Source organism: Heptranchias perlo, chromosome 12, assembly GCF_035084215.1.
Source record: "Heptranchias perlo isolate sHepPer1 chromosome 12, sHepPer1.hap1, whole genome shotgun sequence".
Taxonomy (NCBI): domain Eukaryota; kingdom Metazoa; phylum Chordata; class Chondrichthyes; order Hexanchiformes; family Hexanchidae; genus Heptranchias; species Heptranchias perlo.
The window spans coordinates 22,822,053-22,849,879 of NC_090336.1; the positions used below are offsets into that span (position 1 = coordinate 22,822,053).

At 43.3% G+C, this 27,827-nt stretch overlaps 1 protein-coding gene across 5 annotated transcripts in view; it reads left to right on the forward strand.

Annotated features, from left to right (window-relative positions):
* Positions 1-997: 997 nt before the first annotated feature.
* The window catches only part of pgghg (protein-glucosylgalactosylhydroxylysine glucosidase), a 36,793-nt gene continuing 9,963 nt past the window's right edge, over positions 998-27,827 (forward strand). Inside the window, exons 1-14 of one of the 5 annotated variants that reach the window (XM_067993787.1) lie at positions 998-1,170; positions 8,678-8,731; positions 8,976-9,242; positions 10,120-10,330; positions 11,875-12,310; positions 14,685-14,804; positions 16,624-16,755; positions 18,861-18,972; positions 21,187-21,259; positions 23,892-24,028; positions 24,508-24,641; positions 25,995-26,090; positions 26,690-26,787; positions 26,973-27,033. In XM_067993787.1, the coding sequence (XP_067849888.1) occupies positions 8,990-9,242; positions 10,120-10,330; positions 11,875-12,310; positions 14,685-14,804; positions 16,624-16,755; positions 18,861-18,972; positions 21,187-21,259; positions 23,892-24,028; positions 24,508-24,641; positions 25,995-26,090; positions 26,690-26,787; positions 26,973-26,979 (1,809 nt within the window). In that variant the 5' untranslated portion in view covers positions 998-1,170; positions 8,678-8,731; positions 8,976-8,989 and the 3' untranslated portion in view covers positions 26,980-27,033. Of the gene's footprint in view, positions 1,171-8,621; positions 8,732-8,972; positions 9,243-10,119; positions 10,331-11,874; positions 12,311-14,684; positions 14,805-16,623; positions 16,756-18,860; positions 18,973-21,186; positions 21,260-23,891; positions 24,029-24,507; positions 24,642-25,994; positions 26,091-26,689; positions 26,788-26,972; positions 27,034-27,827 lie in introns of those variants that run through there. The other 4 variants (XM_067993781.1, XM_067993782.1, XM_067993783.1 and 1 more) reach the window with 4 other exon arrangements.

Sequence of the window (27,827 nt, forward strand, 5' to 3'; positions counted from 1 at the left end):
ATATACAAAAGCAAGATCTCCCATACACAAAAAAAAGTGACCCATACAAACATAAAAGTGAACTCATCCAAGTACAAAAAAGCAAAATACGACACCTCTTATTCTCCTCTCCCCCCCCCCCCCCCACTCATCTTCTCCACCCTTAAGTTCTTTCATCGTCCTTTTCTTGTGCTTTCTCTATCTTCCTACCCACCCCCCTTTTCTGGGCTTCTCTTCTTGTCTCCTTTTATGTTCCTCTGACTCTCTCCTCTCCTCGTCCTCCCTCGCTCTTTCTCTCCCCCATCTCCACCCTCTCTCCTGTTTGTTTCTCCTCCTTTGAGATCACAGTGCATCTTTAGAAAGACTCATTATCTTCAAGAATTGAATCTCTGCTTCAAAAGACACAGGTAACAGGCTGGGCCATTAAGGCAACACAGGGAGCAGGAAAGAATGCTTCAAACTCTGTAAAACTGCTCAGTCTGGAGGGAGCAGCCCTCTAGGATCTAGAACTTTGCACAGCTTGAATATGCTGAAGGCTCTGCCCACAAGCGCAAGAGGAAGGGAACCAGATTTGCAGCCAGATTAAAGAAGTTCACTGGCCGCACTTGGCCCACAGGTGACTGCCCTATAAGGAGGCAGCTACGCAGGGTGGGCCAGAGCTGGTAAAGTAGGATGACATATGCCAACCGAGGAGGGTTCATCATGGCAAAGTTTTCTCCCCCCTACAGTATCCTGCATTAACCCTAAAGGGACCATATCATAAAACCTTCACTTCACTCCTACTGATAAATGACCTGAACCGTTCCTGAGGAAACGATTCAAATCTCCCTTCCTCCTCTAGAGGCGTCGAGCTTTGATTTAAAAAAAAACAACAATCCGTTTTTCACCGCTGACTATGTTTTGCATTCTTTATTATATAGTTTTCGATGATTTTTTTCCCATGGGCAGCAAAGCAAACAGCAGAATTTACGCCGTGACCCCGCCCCGCCCCTACTCGGCCTCTATCCTGTTTGGGGGAGTTCAGCTGTCGCCCAGTGAAGCCGACGTGAGGAAAAAGAAGTTTATTCGCAGTCTCACTCTCCTCTCAAAGGAAGCGTGTCACCGACTCCGAGAAGAACTGCCTTCAGCTGAAGGGTCCAGAGTGAGTCCCTCCCCCAACAGCAATTACCCAGGAGAAAGTTTGGAGAGCGGGTGAGTGAGTGACCGAGCGGCCCTCGCGATTCGAGAGTGCGGGTTTAATTCGAACCTGTCGATAGATCGAATCAAACTTGGCGGGAAGTTGTTGTCATGGGAACTGTGGGATTAACCGTTGGAGGAGGAGGAGGAGGAACCGACCGTATTTTGGTAAAAGCTCGGGTTTCTTTCATTGAAACTAGGCGTGTCTTGGCAGGAGGAGACCTGGGCGGGTCGTTTCATCCATTTCTACTGAAATGTTTGATTTGCAGAAGCGTTCGTAATCCCAGAGAGGTCTGAAGGTGCGAACCTGGATATCCCCGCCCCCGCTATCAGCTGTTTTTCAGCCTCTTGATTAGACTTTCTGCGCGTTGGAGACACGGTTTGAGGGGGACGCCCGAGGACGGTTATAAACACAGAAAAGGCCTGTATCGTCCGTGGAAGTGAACTTCAGGGTGTTCTGACATTTCCATCGAGATTATGAGGACCTGTAACAGGAAGAGGGAAGGTTGGGGGCTTCAGGGGGCATCCTAAGCAAAATTTGATTGGTTTCATAGAATGATACGGCACAGAAAGAGGTCATTCAGCCCATCATGCCTGTGCTGGCTCTTTGAAAGAGCGATTCAATTAGTCCCACTCTTCCCCCAGTTCTTTCCCTATTGCCCTGAAAATGTTTCTCCTTTAAATAAATATTTATTCAATTCAATTCCCTTTTGAAAGTTATTGAATCTGCTTCCACCACCCTTTCAGGCAGCGCATTCTAGATCATTTCAACTCACCTCAGGTTCTTTTGCCAATTACCTTAAATCTGTGTCCTCTGGTTACTGACCCTTATGTCACTGGAAACAGTTTCTCCTTATTTACTGTATCAAAACCCTTCATAATTTTGGAATACCTCTATTGAATCTCCCCTTAACCTTCTCTCCTCTAAGGAGAATAACCCGACTTTCTCCAGTCTATCCACATAACTGAAGTCCCTCATCCCTGGTACCATTCTAGTAAATCTTTTCTGCATCCTCTCTAAGGCCTTGACATCCTTCCTAAAGTGTGGTGCCCAGAATTGAACAGGCTGTTTATTGGCATCTGAACCCTCAAGTCCAGTCTGGTAATTCACAAAGCAGTATTGTTTACCCGTCACTCTGTGAAGTTAAAGAGGAGCAATGTCTGGGGGGAGAGTAGTTTCTCCATATAAAGAAAATATAACAAATAGTCAGCATGGATTTTAAAAGGGAAGGTCATGCTTGACCTATTGAATTCTTTGAAGAAGTAACAGAAAATGTAGACAAGGGCAATGTAGTAGATGTAATATATTTGGATTTTCAAAAGGCCTCCGATAAGGTACCATATAGTAGGCTCATGATTAAGGACAGAGCATATGGAGTCAGGGAACAGGTAGCAGAATGGATAGCAAGCTGGCTACAATACAGAAAACAGAGAGTAGGGGTTAAGAGGCAGTTACTTAAACTGGCAAAAGGTGGGAAGTGGTGTTACACAAGGATCGGTGCAGTGACCACTGTTATTCACCATATACATAAACGATTTGGATTCGGGAATCAGAAGTACAATTTCAAAATTTGTGGCTGACACCAAATTGGGGGGCATAGTTAATACTGAGGAGGACTGCGACAAAATACAGGAAGACATTAATAAACTTGCAGAACGGGCATGTAATTGGCAAATGAATTTCAATATAGATAAGTGTGAGGTGGTACATTTGGTAGGAATAATAAGGGCTAAATGGGGTAGAGGGACAGAGGAATTATGGGATACAGATACACAAATTACTAAAAGTAGCGATGCAGATAAGACCATTTAAAAAAAAAACGAGCACTGGGATTCATTTCCAAAGGGATAGAATTGAAAAGCAGAGAAGTTATGCTAAACTTGTACAGAACCTTGGTTAGACCACACTTGGAGTATTCCGAACAGTTTTGGTCTCCACTTACAAAAAGGATAATGGGGCACTGGAGAAGGTGCAAAAAAGATTTACTAGAATGATACCAGAAATGAGAGGTTACACTGATCAGGAAAGATTAATAGGCTGGGGCTCTTTTCTCTAGAGGGTTGACCTGATAGAGGTCTTTAAGATTATGGAAGGGTTTGATAGGGTAGACATAGAGAAGATGTTTCCACTTGTGGGGGAGGCCATAAATATCAGATAGTCACTAACAAATCCAATAGGGAATTCAGGAGAAACTTCTTCACCTATAGAATGGTAAGAATGTAGAACTCACTACCACAGGGAGTGGTTGAGATGATTAGCATAGATGCAATTAAGGGAAAGCTAGATGAACACACGAGGGAGAAGGGAATAGAAGGATATATTGATAGGATTAGATGAAGAAGGGTAGGAGGAGGCTCACGTGGAGCATTAACACCGGCATGGATGTGTTGGGCTGAATGACCTGTGTCTGTGCTGTACATTCTTTGTAACTTTGAAAGAAAGAACCTGCATTTTTATAGCACCTTTCACAACCTCAGGATGTCCCTAAACGCTTTACAGCCAATGAAGTACTTTTGAAGTATAGTCACTGTTGTAATGTAGAAAACGCAGCAGCCAGTTTGCGCACAGCAAGGTTCCACAAACGGCGATGAGATAAATGACTAGATAATCTGTTTTTAGTGACGTTGATTGGGGAATAAATATTGGCCAGGACACTGAGGAGAACTTCCCTGCTTTTCTTCGAATAGTCCTACGGGAACTTTTACGTCCACCTGAGAGGGCAGATGCGACCTCGGTTTAACATCTCGTCCGAAAGATGAGACAACAACTTAAGTTGTGTAGCATTCCTCACCAAAAAGAATGTCTGAGCACTTTACAAGGGAGGTTAAAGATGCTGAGCAGGAAAAGAATATAGGGCTGAGTTTCCTTCCAACCCCTCTTACCCCCCCAGCCTGGATGCAAGTCAGGTGGAGTGCACCTAAAGTGCACTCTGCCCAGCCTGAATCCGTCACTATTTGTAGGTTTAGATCATTACCCTCAGCAAAATGTGTTACTGGGTGCAGGCTAGCTCCTTGGCAGGGCCTATGCCTGAAGTACATCTGCTGTTGCAGCCTGAAAGGACCTGACAAAAAAGGGCACTTGCAGGTTTGATTTCTCCATGACCTTGTTGTCTGTCCCTCTCAGCTCCTCTAATCTGAGGGGTGGAGGGTTGGCAAGGTCTAAGACCCACTAGTTGTGCTCAGTTTAGGCTTTTGCCAAGAGGAAACCCAGGAAAATGAGGTGGGAGGTGTGGGGCTGTCCTTCCTGCCTGCCTGATTTACATGGCTTCTGAATGCTTGTGCTTGCTTCAAGCGCTATGCCTGCCCTCAGGGAAACTTTGATGGTACAAGGACAATACAGAGGAATGGAGATCCAGCGTAATGCGTCTCTGCCCCATTTCTCCCTGCTTGCTACCTAGGCGCAAAGCAGAGGAAAATCGCCAGTTATATTTAGAAGAATATTTATTGATCATTTTCTTTATATACTCTATTGTCCGTTTGCAGTGTGCTCAGATGGTACTGTATTTCCAGTAGGGGTTGGAAGTCACAGCCCCAGTGCAGCTGTTCTGGGGTGATGTCGGGGAGCAGCATGGCAGTGAGGGGACCCAACACTGTGGGACTTCCTTTGGATGAGAAATTTAAAAATGTCAATCGTATTTTTTCTAAATGTCTTTTTTTTCCACGATGTGTGGTGGGAGTGCACTGAATAATAAAAAAATGCTCCTTCCTCAGAAGTCTACCTTCCCCCATTCTTCTTTATAAACTCGTGATTCAGAAACCTCACTTGGAACACAGTGAAGCCATTTCCAAAAACGAGTAATTGAAATATCCCATCCTCAAACCAGTTGCGATTTCTCTTTCCAGTCTCATTTATAATAAGTCAATTAAAATATTTTCAGCAAAATATTGTTTTTAACTTCTTCTCCCTCTCCTTTTGACCTGAGTGTGCTTGGGACAGATAGGGAGATCTGTCACATATCAGATCGTTAGACAGTTTATCTTGTTAATATTTATTTATTTATGAGACCTGGTCACTTTAAATTTTGTTTACTGCAACAGGTGGTTGAGTTGAATATACATGTAGGCCTTTCCTACTCATTTTAGAAGTAAATCATTATTCGTATCCAAATACATTTTGATTTTAAAAAACTGGAAATCACTTAACACAGGCTACTTGCTTTGTCTTGAAATCAATCAATGTAAGGGAAATGGCTCGATTTCACATGGAAATGGACTTGGGTCCAGTATTTGGGTTGAGTTCAGAAAACCATCACTAATCTGATAAACTTTGGATGACCTCTTTTCATTTCTAGTATCCTAATTTGAACTTCAAAGGGTACAAGAGGTATATTTCAGGAGGTGTGCACCCAGTTCATCAAGATATAGGCTGTAAACTCCATTTTGGTAGATAAAATCTCACGTATAAGGTATGTTAGAGGCACTTGTCAGGATTTGCTGTTACTGAGACGGTAAGCAAAGTGTTGTGTCACTTACTATTTTGGATTTGACGTTAATGTCTACTTTTAATAAAATGCTTTGTAGTTCATAGCTTAAGTCACATGGTCTGGTACAGTGATTGTTCTTTCATTATCTGAAGGCCAGAAAAACACAAAAAAGGCAATAGTGTTACATGATGTTGCATGTAGAAAGTCACACTCCAGATTGTAGGGAGTGAGGACTCAACGTGAAAGAAGTATTGGGTAAAGTATAAAAATTCTTGCTGGGGTATAGCTCCACTGTCTGCAACTGTGATTAAATACCTCATTTGAGTGGTTATTCTTCATGTGTGGCCTGTACGTTAATTATAAGCAGACTATTCAACCACTCGTATCACAATTGAGCCTGAATCTGACCTGACCTGACATCCACATATGCACAATTCCAGCAAAGGTCATTGGACAGTGATCAGGAGCGTGAACACGGGCTGATTTTCCCTTCTCTAACCCAAGTCGCCAAGACCAGTTGTAGCACCCCCACTATAACTGCTGGAGATTAGCTAACTCAGCAGAGGGATGGAGATGGAACTAGAAATACTGTGCAATGCCTTTGACTTTTTGTATTCAAATAATTGGAGTGAATTCCTGCCCCCGCCCCTGCACTCTGTGTCAGGATCATCTAGAGTGACAGAAGTAAAAGAGGGCCAATCATAGAATGGTATAGCACAGAAGCAGGCCATTCGGTCCATCGTGCCTGTGCCGGCTCTTTGAAAGAGCTATCTAACTAGTCCCACTCCCCTGCTCTTTCTCCATAGACCTGCAAATTTTTCCCCTTCAAGTATTTATCCAATTTCCTTTTGAAAGTTACTATTGAGTTTGCTTCTACCACTTTTTCAGGCAGTGCATTCCAGATCATAATAACTTGCTGCATAAATTTTTTTTTCCCTCATGTCGCTTCTGGTTCTTTTGTCAATTACCTTAAATCCATGCCCCCTGGTTACTGACCCTTCTGCCACTGGAAACAGTTCCTCCTTATTTACTGTATCAAAACCCTTCATGATTTTGAACATCTCTATCAAATCTCCCATCTTAACCTTCTCTGCTCTAAGGAGAACAATTCCAGCTTCTCTAGTCTCTCCACATAACTGAAGTCTGTCAACCCTGGTACCATTCTAGTAAATCTCTTCTGCACCCTCTCTAGGGCCTTGACATCCTTCTTATAGTATGGTGCCCAGAATTGGCCACAGTATTAACCAGTATTTTATAAAAGATTTGGCATAACTTCCTTGCTTTCATACTCTATGGGCGCTAAATTGGATGTGCACGCACGACGTGTGCCAGATGCCATCTTGTTTAAGGGTTTAGCGCATGCACAGAGAATGAGCATCGGCATCATGTGAAGTAAGGAGAATATGCGTTCGATCAGTGTGCAACGCTGATTTGAAGTGATAGACACCATCTTGGCACTTAACGTTCCACTCAAAGCACTGTCATAACCACGACCATCCAAACATGTCTTAGAGTGCCGAGAGGATCCCCCACCAGTGCCATTTAAAGGGACCATGCAGGAGTTGCTGGATTATTGCTTCTGGCTGATGGTGCATTTGTATATGTTTTTGGAGGTCTCCTATACTTGAATACTAGGATGAGGGGACACTGCCTAACATTTAGAGCTGGGATGTGCAGGAGTGAAGTTAGGAAACACTTCTACGTGCAAAGGGTGGGAGAAGTTTGGAACTCTCTTCTGCAAACGGCAGTTGATGCTAGCTCAATTGTTAATTTTAAATCTCAGATTGACAGATTTCTGTGAACCAAGGGCAATAAGGGATATGGGGCGAAGGCAGGTATATGGAGTTAGGTCACGGGTCAACCGTGACATCATTGAATGGCTGAACAGGCTCGAGGGGCCAAATGGCAATGCCACTGCCACTTGCTGCCTCCTGTTATGCGCCACTGTCTCCTGCAAGAAAGCGAGAAGTGTGTCTGGGTGATGTGGCTGTCGTGCTTGAATAGCTGCCAGTGTGTGTGGCCTGTGAGTTGTGGGTATGCGGCTTGCAACAGTGGTAATGTGTGATGGTGAGAGGAAGCATCTGACTGGAAGAGTTGAGTCCTAATTGAAAGAGTATGTGGGTGATGGAGGTGTGGTGCATGGAGCAGTGGATGCGGCTAGTGGTGCAGTTGGTAGGAGATGCCACTTGACAGTTGACCTCACTCACCTTGACCACTCGTCTCAAAGCATTGAACTTCTTCCTGTACCGCATCTATGTTTATGGTGGTGTGCATTGACTGAGGCTCCTGCTGCCTCCCACTGCCTTTTGAGCATATGTCTGGAGGGCCTCTTGCCACCCCCCCACCCCCGCCCGTGAATATAAGATGCCCCTCCTTCTGTCCACTTCTTGCACCAAGGCCTCTAGTGCATTAGCAGATAGCCTTGGTGCGTGCATGCACTCTCGCAGGCCTGGTACCAATTTGGACCGGCAGATTGGTGAGGTCTGGCGTGCAGATTGGAGGACGTGGGATTTAGTGGTGTGCAACCTTTATTCAATGTTTTAAAATAACTCAACAGTTTATAAACAAAGGGACAGGACCTGCATCAGTGTTTTACGTGTGCGATGTCTGATCTCCATTCAGACTCTGTGCAAATCCGTATCTTATTTTTAGCAAATAACAGGTACCGGCTACCTTTAAGAGATGCTCGCTGCCTTTAAGAGATTTGGGCTCCCTATGCTGGTGGAAAGTGCGAATGTCGTGGAATCCTTGTGTGATGGCCTGTTTTTTTTTGCATGCATGAAGTACATTCTCTGGTAGCGCGTTTTCGGGGGGTAAACCAATTTAATCCCCCACGTCTCTATTGGGGGGGGGGGGGGGGGGGGGGAGTGTAAATGAGCGGGAATGTTTCGTCACCCCCAAATCTTTTGACATGAGTTATTTTCTCCCTTCCCACCTTCCTCCATGTTGCGTAATTGTCTCTGATGTTTGGGCCTGTGCCTATTGTATCTTTCACTGTGCCTGGGAAGCGGAGTTAGGGAGCAGTTGGGATGGACGTAAAATCTGCTTAGTTCCCAAACCTGCAGAGTGCCTGACTGTCTTTTCTGCTTCTGCCCCAGATATTTTGGGATTCTGTGACCTCATTTGTTTCGGTGCTGCGGGAAGCTGATGGGGTGAGTGGGTAGTTACTTTTCTACCAGCAATGCCAAGATTAAGGTGAACCTCCCTTTTATGTATATAAGAGCTGCTTAACAGAAAAATACAACGGGGCAATGGAGAATTCTGTCAGAATGCTAGCTGTATTCTGCCAGCAAAAGTACGGTAATGCAAATTAGTTTACAGCATAAAATAGCAAATTGCAAACCATCAAATTATGTACTGCAGTCATTTGACCAAAACGTTTTCTTTTCTTAGCAGACGACACATGCAATATGTCAGAATGTGACGATGACCCAGCAGTGTTTTCCAGTGACACCTTGCCCTCTGACCATCGTTTCATGGCAACAGTTGCCAATGGATACATTGGCACCAGAGTGTATGGTGACATAATGCATATTAATGGAGTATATAACGGTGAAAAGGGAGACTGCTGTCGGGCAAATGTACCGTCTACTGTTAATGCCAGACTGACCATACCCGGTGAGAGTGCTTCGAAAAAAACCTTCACCTTAAACACCAGGACAGGTAAAACAGAATCTGTCTATCTTCAATTTTTAAAATTTACTTATACTTGTTCCAGATTTTCTGTTTAAGGTGATGCTTATCATTAGATGCAGTTTTTCTTCATTTGGCAGAATAGGACAGTGTCTGACACCAATATCAATGTTTTTTGTAAATATTTGTACTCATCAGGTGAGAGATATATGTACTGCAAAATGGAATACTTTCCATTTTGGCCCCCAATGTAGCAGTACCACCCTCTCCCAGATCAGTTGAAAAGTAGTTCGATACAGAGTAAAGCTTCCTCTGCGCTGCCCCCAACAATGTGTTTTAGCCCAAACTTTAGTGTGACATTTTCCATTTCTGCACCAGCTACTTTATGGCCTCTGTTTGTGATTACCAATTTACGGCTAGATTTATCACTCATTCATAACCAATGGGTGGAAAATCTGGGCCTCAGTGTCAACTTATATATTATAGACCAATGGGTAAAGTTATTCGAGTGATTGACATGGGTGAGATTACTTCATCTCGTAATGCTATTTCCGTTCACTTTCCCATACCTCTTACCTTCCTTATTCAAGGTCTCCGGATCCACTTATTTAAGTCTCACATAGAATCATACTGTATCATGTATGGGTTCTTTCATAGTCTGGGATATAAGAAGCATGCAGGTGCTTATCTTGTCTTGGGAGGCCAGCTTTAGCATTCCAGTAGAGAAGGAAAAATGCATGAGATTCTGTTGTTCAACCTCTGCTGTTTTTTAAAAATACATATTAATCCTTTTTCTGCCCATGTCTCCAAAAAATAAAACTGCAGGAATGGCGATTGCTTTGCCAACAGCCCAGTTTCTGGAATTCCTTTCTCTTTTGTGTAATGGTTTTTGCTTTCCTTTGCCTAGGCACGTTTTGCTGTATTACAGAGACGCAGGATTTCATGGTGACCCAGCAGATATTTGCCCATCGCACTCGGGTCCATCTCATTGTTCTCACCATAACTGTGAAACGGTTGGCTATGTCCAAGGAGCAGTTCACAGTGCAGATAAAATCATCGTTTGTTCCCCATAGCCAGGATATCGACTTTGTGAGCGGGCCAGACTTCATGGGAGCAACGTAAGGGTCGGAGGCCAATTCTTGTTATAATATGCTGCAGTCTATGGCAACAAAGTTCTCACATATAGTGTTATTTAGATAAACTTCCCTTTTTTTCCCCCCTCTTTTTCCCTCTTCCTCTCCTGGAGGTGCTGATGCACCATTCCATGGGCACCTTCAGTCCTCATCTCACTTAAGTGGACAGTGAGTGTCAGCGGGCTGTTTGATTGCAAGGGCAGTGCTGTGTATGTATGTTGACACAGCCGGGTTCTCCATCTCTTGAGTACTTTCCCATTGAACATCCTTCCCCCGTACATAGTTCATTCGGACCCTCTTTGCTTTTATTTTCCTTTAATTTTCGAACAATGTTCCAAGATCACCATCTATAACATGAACTCCCATTGGTGGTGCAACATTCTGCTGTTGTCACCTCAGTAAATTATTCTCTTAAACAGTCAATCTTTCTTTTGGAGCTTTATCTATTTTATTACATTGATATCCTTACTTTTTTTCTCCCTGTATACATCCATTTCAGAATCCTAGGACATTTTCATAAGACAATAAGGTTAGATATAGATGAAGATACCATTTAGTCCATCCAACTCATCCATGCAAAAAGACCCTACAGTTCCTCCACCCATCACTACATCCAACTGTTGAATAATTCCAGGGCCTGGCTCCCACTATTCTATCTAGAAGTCCATTCAATATGTTGAATTGATGAATGGCACGAGCACTCTGAATACTGAAATTATTATATTACTAACAGTAAAAGTCACAAATTTTAAAATTCCCTACAGAAAATGCCCCCAATAGATGTTTGCCTGTTTTATGTATTAATTATGTTAATTATAATATATATAATTTGATACCTTTCCAATTTTCTCTACTGAAGGTGCTGACTCTTCCTGAGGTATAATTACACAGGCACCAGTAGCCCTTTGGTACTCAACCAAGCAGCTCCTCTTCATGTGTGCAGCTAATATTGGCGTGCTAGTCGACTGTGGTTTGCATCATAGCTGAGCCTGGTCCAATCCTCACCCCATGTCAATATGTGTACTTCCTAGAAAGAGTCATTGGATAGTCATCAGGATTAAAAATCCTGGCTGATTTTATTTCTCCCTCCATAGTCCATACACAATGGGGATGAATTTCCATGGGGTTTCCCCGCTCGTCAACCATAAATTTGCTAGAAGAGCCTCAGAATCTCCAGGAAAAAGGTGTAAATGCCGTTTACACTGTCTTTTAGAGCTTTGTGTGGCTTTTCTGCTGTAGTTACAGCGGATGAGCGGGAGAACCCCTGTGGAAATTCACTCCCACTGTGTCGACAGTCTGTTTGACTGCAGGGGCATTGTGTTATATCGATTATCTCAGGGACACAAGCTGAGTTAGCCATCTCCCAAGTCTTTCTCTACTGAGTATCTTTCCCCTAAAATAACTCATTTAGACCCTCTTTTGTTTTCCATCTCTTCCTATGAATTGTAGCCCCTCAACTGTCACTCTGGCTGAGGTCAGTTAAGATCTTTCTCTGGACTTTTCCAAGAAAGTTTTTCTTTTTAATTCAGATACATCCATGGACAGACGCTTACCCCAGAGGTCAAAGGTGCTGCAAGACAAAGTGTCCACATGATCTCAATGTCACTTCCAGAGTCTCTGACCCTGTTGCCACAGGAGCAGAAAGGTTCCTGGGTATTCCTGACCGCAGTGGCTGACACGGAAGAGCGAGCGAAAGAGTGTTTTGTGGAAGGACAGACTCTGGTTCAGCTAAATCAACTGTACTCTTCCCACGTGGAAGCATGGGCTGCACTGTGGAAGCAGAGCTGCATCAATGTAAGAGGCTGCAGGAGGCTAAATCAGGCTCTGTACGGGTGTCTGTATTACCTGCTCAGTGCCCTTCCCCCTCAGAAACCTACAGATTTCCAGTATATTGGATTAAGCCCTGGGGGTCTCGCCAATGGGGGTAATGGAGAAGATTACCGTGGCCACATCTTCTGGGATCAGGTAGGAAATTTTAGTGATGAAAAGCCAGATTATATGGCTGGATTTTCTGGTTTGGAGGAATCATGATGGAACTTTAGTGGACAAGTGTTCCACCCACCCAATGGCTCAGCTCTGATCCCAGGTGATTTTCTGAGGTCAGGGCAACTTAAATATTGTTGGTGGCATTCCCACCTCTGTCGAGGAGCACACCAGTGGGAGGGGGATATAAAGCGGCTGTTACCAGTCTTGATACTTGCTGCAGTATAGTGTGGTTGGTGCTTCGGGGCTGGGTGCAAAGTTTTTTAAAAAAAAATTATATCCCAATCTACTTTAAGATGGCCCTTTATATTTTAAAAAGCCTCACCCAGCGCCATAGCAACCTGAGAACCCAGCATTACTAGGTTGCAAATGACAAGATACGTTAGATGATCTAATTCCATCCTTTGCTTGTCAGCTTGGCTCAATGATAGCGCTCTTGCCTGATTCGGAAGGTCGGGGGTTCCAGGAATTGAGCGCACAATCTAGGCTGACACTTCAGTGAAGTACTGATGGAATGCTGCACTGTTGGAGGTACTGACAATGAGACCTTAAACTGACTGTCTGTTTAGGTGGATGTAACAGATCCCATGGTACTATTCGAAGATGATCAGGGGAGTTCACCTGATGCCCTGGCCAACATTTATCCCTCAACCAGCATCACCAAAACAGACAAACTGGTCATTTACCCCATTGCTGTCTGTGCACAAATTGGCTGCTGCGTTTGCCTACAAAACAACAGTGACTACACTTGAAAAGTACTTCATTGGCTATGAAGTGCTTTGGCACAACTTGAGAATGTGAATGGTACTATATAAATGCAATTTCTTTCTTTTATTAGTATGCCACCGTCCGTATTAGCGTGAGTGGGCCGATTGCGGATTGGTAGTGGCCTTCGGAAGTGTTGTAGATCCGGGAGGTGCACATGGGAAGGTTTAAAAAAAAACCAAATTCACCTCTTTGGTAGAAGCCAATGCTTAGGCTGCAGAAATCCTTGGGGAAACCTAAGTGGAGCAGGCCCAGCGGCTACCCAGTTTCTCGTAAGTGTTAGACCCCTTATTTACATTTGTGAGGGGCCTAAGGGCTGTTTCAGGCAGGCAACTTGAGCGTCTGGGCAGCCGCTTATGCCAAAATGATGGTGTCCGTACCCCTGGCGCAGATCGGGTGCAGGACACTGCCTCAAACTTGGTCCTTTTTGCGCCAGTTCTACGCCATAGAGTACCAATTTGTACCCCTGTCTGTCGCATGTGCCCTTGTGAGTGTTTCTCCAATCTTTTCAAAGACCTTGGTAAATTGAGACCATATTGTTAAAGCTGTTTTATTTCTTAGACAGCAAGTGAATATACCGCTGCCAAGCTCTCAGGACCAGAGACCTCCCAACCTAATGGGTTTGAGGCGTTTATCAATTGGCAAGATAGGCTAACAAAGCGATTACCTTTTTCAGTCTTTGGGGAAACAACTTTAAAGCCTAGCTCATTAGCATTTTAACCACCTTTCTTTTCATTGTGTTTTGTTTTAAACTTGTGTGAATACACTTTGTTTCAAAACACAACTCTGATGTGTAACTCAGTGTTGTCCAATAGAAATTGCTGACTAGCCACAAGTGTGGCTATGGTGACACCGTTTTAGCTACAATTTTAGCACTAATTTTAGTAGGAAACACCTTACATACACACACAATGCAGGTAAATGTACTCCACATGTATATATTTACTGACCAAACATTTACCACCATTTAGTAACCAAAGAAGTAAATAAAGCACTCACAATGATCAAAATACACTCCCACACTCCGCTTTTCACCTTACTGTTTTACCAACAAATGCCCAAAAGGTTAAAATACACATGCATATGCTGTGAGAATGAGTATTGAGATCACATGTCCAACAAAGGTGTCTATTATTCATTTTTTATTTACTAATCAGAAATGCAGTTAGCCATATCTGGATTTTCAATTAGCCATGTGTCCAGTGGCTAACGTATTGGACAACACTGATGTCACTCTTTCTAAATCCTCTCTGTGGTGCAAAAAAAAATCAAAAATCCAGAAACAAGACAACATTTTAGGTTCCTGTGAACCACTTTGTTGGGCGAGATCTGCTAATTAGGCACAGATTGGGGATCAAACCTCGGACCTTCTGGCTCAGTACCATATCATGTGGTACATTCAACCACTGAGACACCAGGGAACCCCAGTTGTTATTTTTATCAGTTCTAAAATAATTGTCACAATTTATGATCGATGCCAGGAGAATGTCGTCATCATGTTCCTCTCTGTAAGTTAATTAATTTAATGGTCTTGCATGCTAGTTATTAGCTAACAGGACCCCATTAAAATATTTGACATTGCTTGTTTCAGGAGACCTGGATGTACCCTATTGTGCTTGTATTCTATCCGGAGCTGGCATGCACCCTCCTGAAGAGCCGCAGTCGAACACTTTCTGCTGCCAAGTGCATTGCACGACAACAAGGATACATGGTAGGTGAATGGCGTCAGGGAGGACAAGCTCCCTTTCACATTGTAGACTCACTGCTCCACACCTGGGTTGATTTTGTAACAGGGTTTTTCCCCTTCTTCTTTTCTCCTCTCTCCTCCCCTGATATTTACGGGGAGGATGTTGGGGGAGGCCGAAGTACCCCGAAAGGCGGGCGACGCGGAGGTCCTGCTGAACTGAACGGGGCGGAGGGGGAGGGGGAAGAGAGGCCGGTGATCAGGGCTGGGGTTGGCTGAAGGCTTCCTTGAGGAGCTGGGGGAAGCACTACTCCTCCAGTCCCATAAGGAGTTCCAGCAGCTCCTGCCTCCCTTTCACTGGGGTCGGGAAAGCTGCGCAGCAGCAGTCAATTTTAAATCAGGCTCCCAATTGCACTGCAATTTAAATATGTTAAATAAGTGTCCTGTTGCGGACACTCGGACACCCCAATATCCGCTGCTGTAAAAAAGGCGGCGGGCACGTTCACTGTATTTAACTCTTTAACCCCCCCCCCCCATCCCGTTCATTGTAGCGGGGGATAATATCGAGGCCAATGACTCTGGCGGGTGTATGATTCCATGGCGCCTGCCATGCCGCCTTCTATTCTTAAAAGAGTAAAACAATAGTGCTTTTCCATGCATTGAATTTAATAGGCGAGATCGGCCTGGGTCTTCGCCCTCCATCCATTTAAATGGAGGACAGTCAGGAGGGTTCCTTTACAGGCCTGTGTTCCGACCTGCTTGATTTTCCGATATCCATTACACTCAGGTGATCCAGTGCACAGACACAAGAAAATCTCCCCTGATGAATCATTGTCAAGATAACTGATTTTTTTTCAATATTTCTGGGAAAAAAAATGTGTAGCCAGAAATGGTCGCCTGCTGCTACAGTAATGTTCGATTAAGTGAGTGTTAGCAGACTATTTGACTGTGGGGGACAGAACGTTACGCCTGAGCCTGATGCTTTCCGTGCTTGACTTTCACACACATGCACTTTCTAGCAGAGATGAACAGAGTAAAGTTCCTTCTACCCTGCCTCAACAATGTGCCTCAGCCCCTGCCTCAGAAGAACAACCCCCTATTCCGTGGGGTCACATTTATTATATAGTTACATTTATTATATAACTCTGATTTTGTCAGATGGGTAAAAATTAGGTTGTGCCGGCCCGTAGCATTGGCACAATTGTGACGGTAACTCAGAGCAGAATACACCAAATTTTGAATAGGCTTCCACATTACCCAAGTTGTGTGACGTGGATGGGAGCAAAAACAAAATGATTAAACAGAGTGAAAGAATGAATAAAACTAGTATCATCTGTATCCTGTTGTGAATATCATTTGTATAGGAGTCTCCTTTGTTCATTTGTAATATTGGACAAGTGATAATGGGCTCCTCCACCACCAATACAGCACCACCCATTCTCAAATATCACCACCTGCTATGTTATGATCACATTTTAGCCAATTCATAAAAATTAGTACTGAGTCATACCAGAGTCATACAGTACCAGATGGCAGTGGTTGCTTCCTTTCACCTGTTGTGTGCTTTACATGTGCAGGAGCTGACACTAGAATGCACATGAGCCATGCAATACCAGACCGCAGTGAATTGTTCCTTTGTATAAGTGTGTACTGTACATACTGTTTTGGAAATCAATACCTAAAACTTCATTCTAAATATGTTCTTTAGGTACTGAAATAATAAATGTTCAGAACTACAGCTTCTATTAATCTCACCACAGTTCATTGTTAGTGATGTTGATATCTGTTTAATATATAATCCTAAATGAACTCTGTGAATGAAGTTTAATATCTCTTGTTTTGTAAGGGTGCCAAGTACCCGTGGGAGAGTGCCGTGACTGGATTCGAGGTCTGCAATGAAGATATTTATGGATTGAAAGAAATTCACATCAATGGTGACATCTCATTTGCATTTCAGCAGTACTTTTACCTCACCCAGGTGGGCACTGTTCTTACTGCTTCTGCAGGCCTTGTTATATCAGACTGATACTTGTGTTTCTGTAGTCCTCATCTAGCTATTCCAAAGTGGAACATGAATTCTACGGACAGAATACAAGAAAAAACTTGGCACGTGCTCTATGATCCCTCTGTAAGCTGTGGCTTCCAACCTGGTTTTTCATCCTAACTTTTCTTGATGCTTGCAATTTAATCAATACTAAAGTGGTGATTGCTCCTCTGAACTCCCCTCTTGTTCCTCATAAGCTGTAAATGTATCATCCTACATGCTCTTCCGCTTCCCTACATCCTCACTGTTGAGACCAAGACTCATCACATCGCCTCTGACTAATCATTTCCTGGGATTTCAAAACTGTGGAACTCATTACCTCCCTTAGTCCCCTCTTCCTGCCATCTGAAGGATTTTAAAACCCAAGTTTTGTGGTACCTAATCGTAACTACCTCATTTCTACCTTGGTGGTGTCCTGCACATCGGGCCTTGGCTCTTAACCTTGGTTTTTCATTTTTTTAAAATAAAAATTGCTTGCTTCTAAGTTTTGGTATTTTCTACACTAAAGCTTTAAATTTTTGAACTCCTATATGCTTGGGATGGAAGAAAACATGTTTGTGGCTAGGAGGAGAGAATTTAGGACTGTGGACCCGGTGAGTTTGAGGCCTGCAGGATGGAAGATTGGGACTACGACTGTGTGCAAGTTGGAGATGCTAGAAAATGAGAGTTTGGGGCTAGTGGAGGGATTGAGTTTTGTGCACACATAAGTTGTGAAGTTGGGAGAACTGGAGAGAGTGAGTTTGGGAATTTCAGTCACTAAGTTTATAGGGAAGTTGAATGACTGCTTCATTACCTGCCTTAAGTCTTTTTGTAAACGGTGCAACTTTAGAGGAGACTTGTAAGCTTGGAATTTGCAAACACAAGGTGCTAACTGTCTGTGAGGTAGGTAACATAAAAGAGTCCAGAGAGAGAAAAAAATGTTTGCCCTTCAAGCTCACTCCGTCCAGAGCCCCTGTTAAGGTTATTCTTTCATGGACACCCTGCCCACCACCTTCCTGATCCCCTACTTTAAGGAACATAAAATTCATTCCGCTGTTTCGTCTGGAAAAAAAAATCAAGCAGGGCGGTAACTCTCGATCTGCTTTCTCAAGAGAGAACATTTGGGTAGTTGCAAGTTTCTGTTGTTACAATATCTTTTCTCAGTTATTTCCCAGATGTTTGTTTTAATGGGCATGTAATTGGCAAATGAATTTCAATATAGATAATTGTGAGGTGGTGCATTTTGGTAGGAAGAATAAGGAGGCCTCATACTGCTTGGATAATAAGAATCTAAATGGGTAGAGGAGCAAAGGGACCTAGGGGTACAGATACACAAATCACTAGAAATGGCGATGCAGGTTAATAAGGCCATAGAAAAGACAAACCAAGCACTGGGGTTCATTTATAGAGGGAAAGAATTGAAAAACAGATAAGTTACGTTAAAGTTATGTTAAACTTATATAGAACCTTGGTTAGATCATACTTGGAGTACTGTGCACAGTTCTGGTCTCCATATTATAAAAAGTATATAAAGGCACTGGAGAAGGTGCAAAAAGAGTCACAAGGATGATACCACAACTGAGAGGATATAATTATCAGGAAAGACTGAATAGGCTGAGGCTCTTTTCTCTGGAAAATGAAGGCTGACCTGATAGAGGTCTTTAAGATTATGGAAGGGTTTGATAGGGTAGACGCAGAGAAAATGTTTCCGCTTGTGGGGGAGTTCAAAACTAGAGGTCATAAATATAAAATAGTCGCTAATAAATCCAATAGCGAATTCAGGAGAAACTTCTTTACCCAAAGAGTGGTAAGAATGTGGAACGCGCTACCACAAGGAGTAGTTGAGGCAAATAACATAGATACATTTAAGGGGATGCTAGATAAGCACATGAGGGAGAAAGGAATAGAAGGGTATCCTGATAGGGTTAGATGAAGTAGGGTGGGAGGAGATTTGTGTGGAGCATAAACGCTGGCCGAAACTAGTTGGGCCGAATGGCCTGTTTCTGTGCTGTAGACTAGATTTAATTCTATGTAACCTCATGATTTCCTTTTGGTTTTAGGACCTGGAATTTTTCCAGAAGGATGGTGGTTGGAATGTGGTCTGCAGCATAGCTGAGTTTTGGAGCAGCCGAGTTAATTGGAACCCTTCCGAGGAGTGCTATGAAATCAAAGGTAATAGATCCTCCTGAGCGACATGAATTCAAACGAAGAGTTGGGTCATGTGATAACTTCAGACCTTCCAACCTGAGAAACATTTTGAGGGTGAAGACTCAGCTAAGTGCTGAAGGCCTGAGATGATTTGCTGGAGAATCCGGGGTTCCTTTAGGTGGAAGTTTTGGAGTTAAGACAACGTTAGGAATGATCCGAGGTATATCTAAGACTCTGAAATGCATCTTCCTTTTTGCCTCCTTCATTAAAAACTTGTTCAATGGCTTATGCGCTGAAATGCCACCCTCTGTGATTGAATACATTCCACCATTCAGAGCATTTCTTGTGCTGACTGGTGAAATGACCATCTGTACCACATCTCTGTACTATTGCATTGAGAAGTTTCTAACATGTTTGTTCTGTCAATCTCAGTGGAGCAGTCTATGATTGATTGGATGGTCGATAAGGTAACGGGGAAGGAAAACACATATAATTGGCTCATGAGTACGTGCAGTCAGTTATTCGTATTGTCAGCTGTACCGACACTAAAGGAACTGAACGTTGTCACAGTCCTTTCATTTACTCCATTTGATACAAAATAAACCAGGAAATTAAGTAATGGGACAAATGTGTGTATATTGAAAAATGTGGGTGATAATTACAGGGTAAGTTGGATGGTCTGCAAATTGTTAACTCTAGCGCTATTGTTAAAGGTTATCAGGAATGAGGCTGGATTTCACTTAATTCCCCCAATATTTGGTGCAAAGATACAAAATGCAAAATGTTCATTAAAAGCAGAAAAATTCTATGTCTGCCAATAGTTATTAAAGGAAAGCGATGCCATAGTAACTTGGTGTTACTGATAGAGTTGTTGATGATGTAATTCTACTGTTAACATTGTGTAATATTCAACTTTACTTTGCACTATACATTCACCAAGTCCCTCAAATCTCACACTCTCAGTCATGACAACTCAATTCTTTCACACTATAATGGCTGAATCATTGCATCCTGACCTTCTTTATGTTCTTTGAGGCAATAGAAATCCTGTTCTTGTTTTCAATTCTAAGGAAACAACTTCATGTTTTTCTCGTCCAACCAATAACTACCACTTTTGATGCCTCTCTCTCATCTCTCTCCCTTTTATTCAGTCACCTATTGTCATTGTTCCTCTAAACAAACTTTCCTCTCTTTTTCCAAACCTGCAATGCACTGGCCTACATCCTCTTCCTCTTCCTTCTTCCCCACTGTGTTGAAATTAAATTTGCCTACAATCATCACTGTACTTCAAAAGTACTTAAGTGCAAGACTGATCGCAATGTTTCTTGCTCTAACTCGTTGTTTCCCATGAATTCAAAGTTGTGGAATGCCTTACCTCCTTTAGACTTCCCCTCCCTACTAACTACAGACTTTTAAAAGCTCAGATTCGCCTAACCATTATTTCTTGATTTACCTTCTCTTCTCCTACTGTTTTCAACTTTGGTGCTGTCCTGCACTACAGGCCATGGCCTTCACTTAGATTTCTCAATTTTAAAAAATGGTACTGTTATATTGTGCTTTCTGCCCCTCCCCTAAGCTGGGAGAGAGCGAGAAGGATGAATGTGCCCCACACGTACAGTGACCTGGACAATAACTCAGCTGGAACTATTTTCTTAGACTTATTCTGGGGGCATGTCAATAAAGAGGAGAGGCATCAATACTGGGAATGGAACAGTTACTCATTTTTGTCATCTGTTGTCAGCATAAAGCTCTCCCATGTCAGATATAGTATAAGTTAGATGTAGAAGAAATCCTCTCTACTCTGCCACAACAATACTATAACACCCCAACTGCAACAGTGTGACGTTCCCTAATTAACAGTAGCCATTCTCATATTGTTCTGAATTTTATGCAGTACTTCTGTGAGTCCCTGTCCAAATAGGGACTGTAATCAGGAAGAATTTCTTTACTCAAATAGTGGCAAATGTTTGGAATAAAATACCCAGCAAGGTAATAAAGACAAAAAGATTTAGATTACTCAAAATATAATCAGATGTTACGATGGCCAAGTTAATGTACCGGTGGAATGAGCTTCGAAGAACAAAGTGGTCTTTTCTCATCTCTGATATTTGTTATGTTGTTATGATTGGTAACTGAGACCTTGTTCAAGGTCAATCTGAAAAGAACCCAATCAAGATGGGAACCCACATTTTGCACTGTTGACTTACTGATTATTTCACTCCATGTCATTTCTTCAAGGAGTGATGCCACCTGATGAATATGAATCTAATGTCACCAATTCTGCCTACACTGCCGTGGTCGCCAAGTACAGGTGAGGACAGGACAGAGGTGAAATTACCACGTACTGGTTTTCTAAAGTCACTGGTTTGAAGAATGAGAATGGGCTCAAACTATGGAGTGAAATGTTATGAAAAAGACAAGACAAAAACTGATTTTGTTACCAGACCTGCAGAGTGAAACACATCAGGGGCACTTAAGATTGTTGGAAATGTGTTGCAGCGTTCTTTATTTTTTGGTGAATTTTGCGTTCAAGCATTCCAAAATGAGCAAAACTTCTTTAGATGCATTGTAAAGCTCTCTTTGCTCTGCCCCAACAATGTGCCTCAACCCCAATCTCAGAAAACACCAATGTGACATTTCCCAAACCAAAGCTGCCCTTCTTGTGGTGCAAGAATGCTAATTAGTGTCAATTTAGGGGAAGTTTTTTTTGTTGTCGGAGGTCTGTGCCCACTGGAACTGGATTGAAACTGCACAAACACGTTTCACATAAACCTTTACAATTCCGGAGAAAGATTTTCATCCTTCAACCTGATTTGGATTTGATGTGGAGATGCCGGTGATGGACTGGGGTTGACAATTGTAAACAATTTTACAACACCAAGTTATAGTCCAGCAATTTTATTTTAAATTCACAAGCTTTCGGAGGCTACCTCCTTCCTCAGGTGAACGATGTTTTCCACATCGTTCACCTGAGGAAGGAGGTAGCCTCCGAAAGCTTGTGAATTTAAAATAAAATTGCTGGACTATAACTTGGTGTTGTAAAATTGTTTACAATTGATTTGGATTTAGCAGAGATGAAAGTTCGGTGTGCTGACATGCTGCAATGCCCATTTCCACCTTTTTAAAGGTACCCCAGGACGTTGCTGCAGGAGTTCCTCAGTGCAGCATCCTAGGCCCAACTATCTTCAGCTGCTTCATCAATGACCTTCCCTCCATCATAAGGTCAGGTGAGGCTTTTAGCCGATGATTGCACAAGTGTTCCGCTCTTCTTGCAATTCCTCAGGTAATAAAGTAGTCCATGCCTACATGCAGCAAGACCTGGACAACATCCAGGCTTGGGCTGATAAGTGGTAAGTAACATTTGTGCCACACAAGTGCCAGGCAACGACTATCTACAACAAGAGAGAGTCTAACTACTTCCCCTTGACATTCAATGCCATTATCATCGTCGAATCCCCCACCATCAACATCCTGGAGTTGCCATTGACTAGAAACTTAACTGGACCAGCCATATAAATGCCATGGCTACAGGAGCAAGTCAAAGGCTGGGTATTCTGCGGTGAGTGACTCACCTCATGACTCCCCAAAGCCTCTTCACCACCTACAAGGCACAACAGGAGTGTGATGAAATACTCTCCGCTTGCCTGGATGGGTGCAGCTGCAACAACACTCAAAAAGCTCAACACCATCCAGGACAAAGCAGCCCACTTGATGGACTCCCCATCCACCACCCTAAACATTCACTCCCTTCACCACCGGCGCACCGTGGCTGCAGTGTGTACTATCGACAGGATGCACTACAGTAAGTCGCCAAGACTTCTTTGGCAGCACCTCCCAAACCTGTGACTTCTACCATCTATAAGGACAAGGGCAGCAGAGGCATGGGAACACCATCACCTCCAAGTCATGCACCATCCCGACTTGGACATGTATCGCTGTTCCTTCATCATCGCTGAGTCAAAATCCTGGAACTTCCTACCTAACAGCACTGTGGGAGAACCTTCACCACATGGACTGCAGCGGTTCAAGAAGGCGGCTCACCATCACCTTCTCAAGGGCAACTAGGGATGGGCAATAAATGATTGTCTTCACAGCAATGTTCATATCCCAAGAGTGAATTAAAAAAAATAACTCACTACTGTGTATACTGGCTGACTTCACCGTACTAGCTGACTTCACCATGCTATGGGAGCAGAGTTCTAAAACAAAGTTCATCCTATTGGATCTCCCGGTCACTTGCAAAGGTATCTCGGGGCCCAGAATGATACTGGAATTTCACCATTTAGGAGGTGATTAATGGAAATATTGAGTGCAGTTTGAAAATTTGGCTTGCAGATCAAGTCAAAATTTACAAGGGATCAGGGAAATTTTAAGAAGGCTTTTGTTGAAAGGACATGATTAGGCATGGTTGTGAGGCCCTACAAGATCAAATTACCTGCCAGCGTTCACTGTTCCAGTTTAGACATGAAGAGCGCCCACTTAGGGTGAAGTACCAATGGGCGCTCATGGAACAAATATCTCAGAGAGGAATCAGCACTTACAGGAAATGTGGCGAAAAGGGGAAAATTGAGGTTAAAAATGTGTCCTTCAGGAAGTTTTATTGGCACGGAACATTGGAATAGTACTGCACTGTGCCACTGAGGAGCAAAATTAGGATCTAGATGATTAGTTCTCCATGTACACAAGTTCCTGTTCTTGTGGAACTTGAGGTGGAGACAACAGTCAGCCTGTTTTTTTTTAAATGAGATGTTTTAAAGTATGAAGCTGGACTACCTGTGTGTGACATTGCCCCATTACCAGGCTTGTGGCGCATTTACTACTGAGTGATTATGAACAAATCTCCCTAGATTATTCTCTTTCACTTATTTTCCACATTGTACTACACATCAGAGTTATTGTTCTTCTCCAGTTAATTAATGGAATTTAAATTCTATCTTTTCCAGCCTCCAGTTTGCTACGGAGATGGCATCACATTTACAAGTTCCAGTTCCATCAGAATGGATGAAAATGGCTGAGAAAATCAAAGTGCCTTTCGACCCTGAGAAGCAGTATCATCCTGAGTTTGACGGGTATAAGTCAGGTGGGGAAGGATTTACTTCAGACATCCTTAATTTACTCTTCTTCCCCCATCCCCTGCTTTTTTCTTAGAATTCCCTCTGAGGCTTTTTACCTCCTTCACCTGGGAGCTTGATACAGCCCAGGCTGCAGATGTTGCCATGGTAGATATAATGTTGCCTCAACAAGCTGGACAATATCTGTGTGTTCTGTCCCCCCCGGGGCACTACAATCTCGATCACTATCCAGTAAGCCCTGCTGGAAAGTGCATGTGTGTGGACATCAGTGAGTGCACTTGGTCACTTGGACAAGGCACTTGCTGGTTTTTGCAGGATTGTACTCCAGCAGAAGAAAGCACCTTCAGGGGAGGAGGGGAAAAAGTTGGCAAGAGTTTAAAAAGAAGTTTTCGCTTTGAATTTCCCACACTGTATATTGTCCTGCTGAAGGTTTGGAGTAAGCAGCATCAGTATCATTATACTTAAGAATGTTGTTTCTGTGCTACAGGGGATTGCGTGAAACAGGCTGATGTTGTGTTGCTGGGTTACCCACTCATGTATCCCATGAGTCCTCAGGTGCGGAAGAATGACCTGGTGATCTATGAAGCTGTGACGGATCATGATGGACCTGCCATGACCTGGGTCAGTAAAAGATGACAGTTTAATTACATATCTTAACAGACACAAGGAATGGGCTGTCCTAAAAGAAGCCAAACAATAAAACTAGCGGCAATATGGGTAAGCAATAGGGGTCATCGCTGCGCTTATCCTGAAAGGGCTGATCTTTGTATTCTTCAATTTTCAAGTTATGGGTAATTTGCTTCCCCATCAAGATGGGGAATTGAATAGTTTCCTATCTTTTCTGCAGAGCCTGCATCAAGCACTCCCAGGCCAGGTACTGCACGAGTTAGATGTAGAGTAAACTCCCTGTACACCAGAGAGCACGAGCTCTTTGTTTTCATGGGTCATTTAGGTGTGGATCATGATGCTTAGGGGGCACATAATAAAATTTAGACCCATGTTCCTATTAATTTACATATATTTCAAGTTGCTGATACTAACAGATTTTGGTGTTCTGAGCTAGGATTTATCCACCAATGAGGCAACAAGCTTAAAAACAGCCTTTTCCAATCATCCAGGTCAATGAACGAATGAGACTAATGAATAAGAAATATAAGCGCAAATAGACATGAGTTGCTCAGGCTTTGTGGGACAGATTGTCAGGGCATGATCATCATTGTGTGGGCAGGTTATGGCCCATAGGCCATAGCTTGGACACACCTGTTCTACACTGTCCCATTCAGCACTCCCATGTCAGTTACAGTGTAGGTTAGGAGAGTAAAGTTCCCTTGTACCAACAGTACTCAATTAGTTTGCCTGGAGATCCACTGATCAAAAATACTGATGACCCTGGAGTCTGGAGTTGCAAATAAATACAAGTGGGTTGAAATTGCTTTCTGCAATATTGCTGCAAAACTATTGCAAGATCAGGAATTCCCGGCTCCAGTTACAGCAGAGGTGGATCCCTGAACAATGTGACGGGAAGGAGCCAGGAATGGCAATGCGTGGCGACTCATGGAGCAGAAGTTAAGGATTTTCATGTGGGATTTTGCAGTGCTGATTTAATAGTTTTCTGGTCCGGATGTGAAGCACAGTCTGTAATTTGAGTTAATCCTCTCCACCAGTATGTCATTTTAGTCAGCATGCAATTGATTGCCAATTTGTGCTAAATTGTGGGCTGCTTCATGCTATTAATTCATATTCACTTGCAATCAAATTGGTAGTGCCCCAAATTGAAATGATATAGGACCCTAACATGTAGCAGAGAGAGTAAACTTGATTGCAGTCTAGTTCCTCAAGGTGATAGGAACATGTCCATACTGACTACACTCCTTTTGGCCCATGCCTGTATTTGAAGTTTCCTGTTCCACTGACTACTAATTTGATCAAGGTGACCAATGTCTGTGCTTGTTATTTAAAAGTGTCCTTTTTCAGAGCATGTTTGCGATTGGTTGGTTGGAGCTGAAGAATGTTACTCGGGCTCAACAGCAATTGAACAAGTGTTACAGCAACATTCAGGAACCATTCAAGGTATGAAAACATCTCTGGGCTAGAAAACATGCCAACCTAGAAAACCATCAAAAGCCAACCAAGGGCTTCACAAAAACTTTTTAAAAAAGAACATACAAGAGCTCAGTTCAGAGCAGTGGCGGATTTAGAATTTACTCAGGGGTGATGTAAGAGCTGAAGGCAAGAGTTTAATTTTTTGCAGGGGTTTGGGAACATTGTCCTTTCAGGAAATTTAGATTTTTTAGTACTTTAGTTGGTGCATTTTCAGAACTTTAGAGCCTCCTGTAATTTTCAGCCTTTCGTAAGGTTACAAAACTTTTTAATGTGTGACCATGGCCCAGAATTCCTTTGGAGCTGTTCCCACTCCACCGCTGGAAGTGCGGCATAAACCCCCTTGGTGAATTCCCTCCCACCCAGCCCACGATCACTGAATCTGATCCTGCATCCCTCCTAATACCCCTGCTGAAGTAAGATAACTTGGATTAGACCAAGGATTGAACTGTTGACCTTCCAGGCCTAGACATCACCAGGGCTGTTTGAGGATTGTGAATCAAAAAGTAAGTATGGTGTTCGCTGAGAGTTTTCTGGATACTGATTTTTGCCATTTTTTTCCACATCAGGTTTGGAGTGAGAATGGAGATGGGTCAGGAGCTGTGAATTTCCTGACAGGAATGGGTGGCTTCTTGCAAACTGTGCTGTTTGGCTACACAGGCTTCAGGTCAGTGTGAATATAGACAGGTTTTACTGGGGTTACTGGGATAGCCAAGAATAGATTCCATTATGTACAAGAAATCTGCTTTTGTTGCAGACATATTCCAGGATAAGATATTATCAAAAGATACTAACATATTTTCTTCCACCCTCTGTCTTTTTCCATTAATTTTCTCCCCTCCACTTCTGAAGGCGTTGACTCCTTGGTGGCATACAATTCCATGGGTGCTGCCGGCTGTCCGCTATCTCAGGCAAGTAGCTGTTCTTTGTGTGTGAGTCTAGCCAGTGAGTGTCATTGAGCTATATGGCCATGGTCAATACCACATCTGAGGCTGATCCTGTCCCCAACCTAAGTCCACAGACCCTGAATTTCCAACAGGGTCATTAGATACCTATCAGGGACCAGGAACCCTGGCTGTTTTATCCCTCCTTAGCCCAGGACCAGTTGCAGCACATCTCCTGTCTCTGCACTGAGATCAATGAATTTAGCACAGACTGGGGATTGAATCAATCAAATCAATCGATTTGCGCAATCACACCCTCACTTTCACCTTTGATGCCCTTGTCCTCATTAAAACCATTACTCTATCTCACCCTGGTTGTTCCCCCTGTACAGCCCTCATCTCCGCTCCCTTAAGTCCAAAGGCCGCAGACTTGAATGTTTATGGTTTAGCCATTCATCGCCAGATCTGGCTAGACCACATAAAGCACTATCGGGTCCTGCTCTCATCTGCCAAAACTGCTTGCTATTCCAGGATCATCCTGGAATACAAAGATAACCCCCAGCTTCTGTTCTCCACTACAAACCGTTGTCTTAAACCCCTCTCCACTGTCTTCTCCACCCTCACCTCTGTGTGAGGAGCTCTTGGACTTCTTTGTCACTAAGATTGAGACCATCCGTTCAGCTGCCTTTGCCGCTTCTCTCTCTTCCCCCAGCCCAGCAAGCCAAACTTCCCCTACGGTTCCCCCCTGCCCTAGCCCTGAACTCGCGTTAGTTTCTCTCCTATCTCCCCTCATGCCCTTTCCGAGCTCATCTTGTCCATGAGA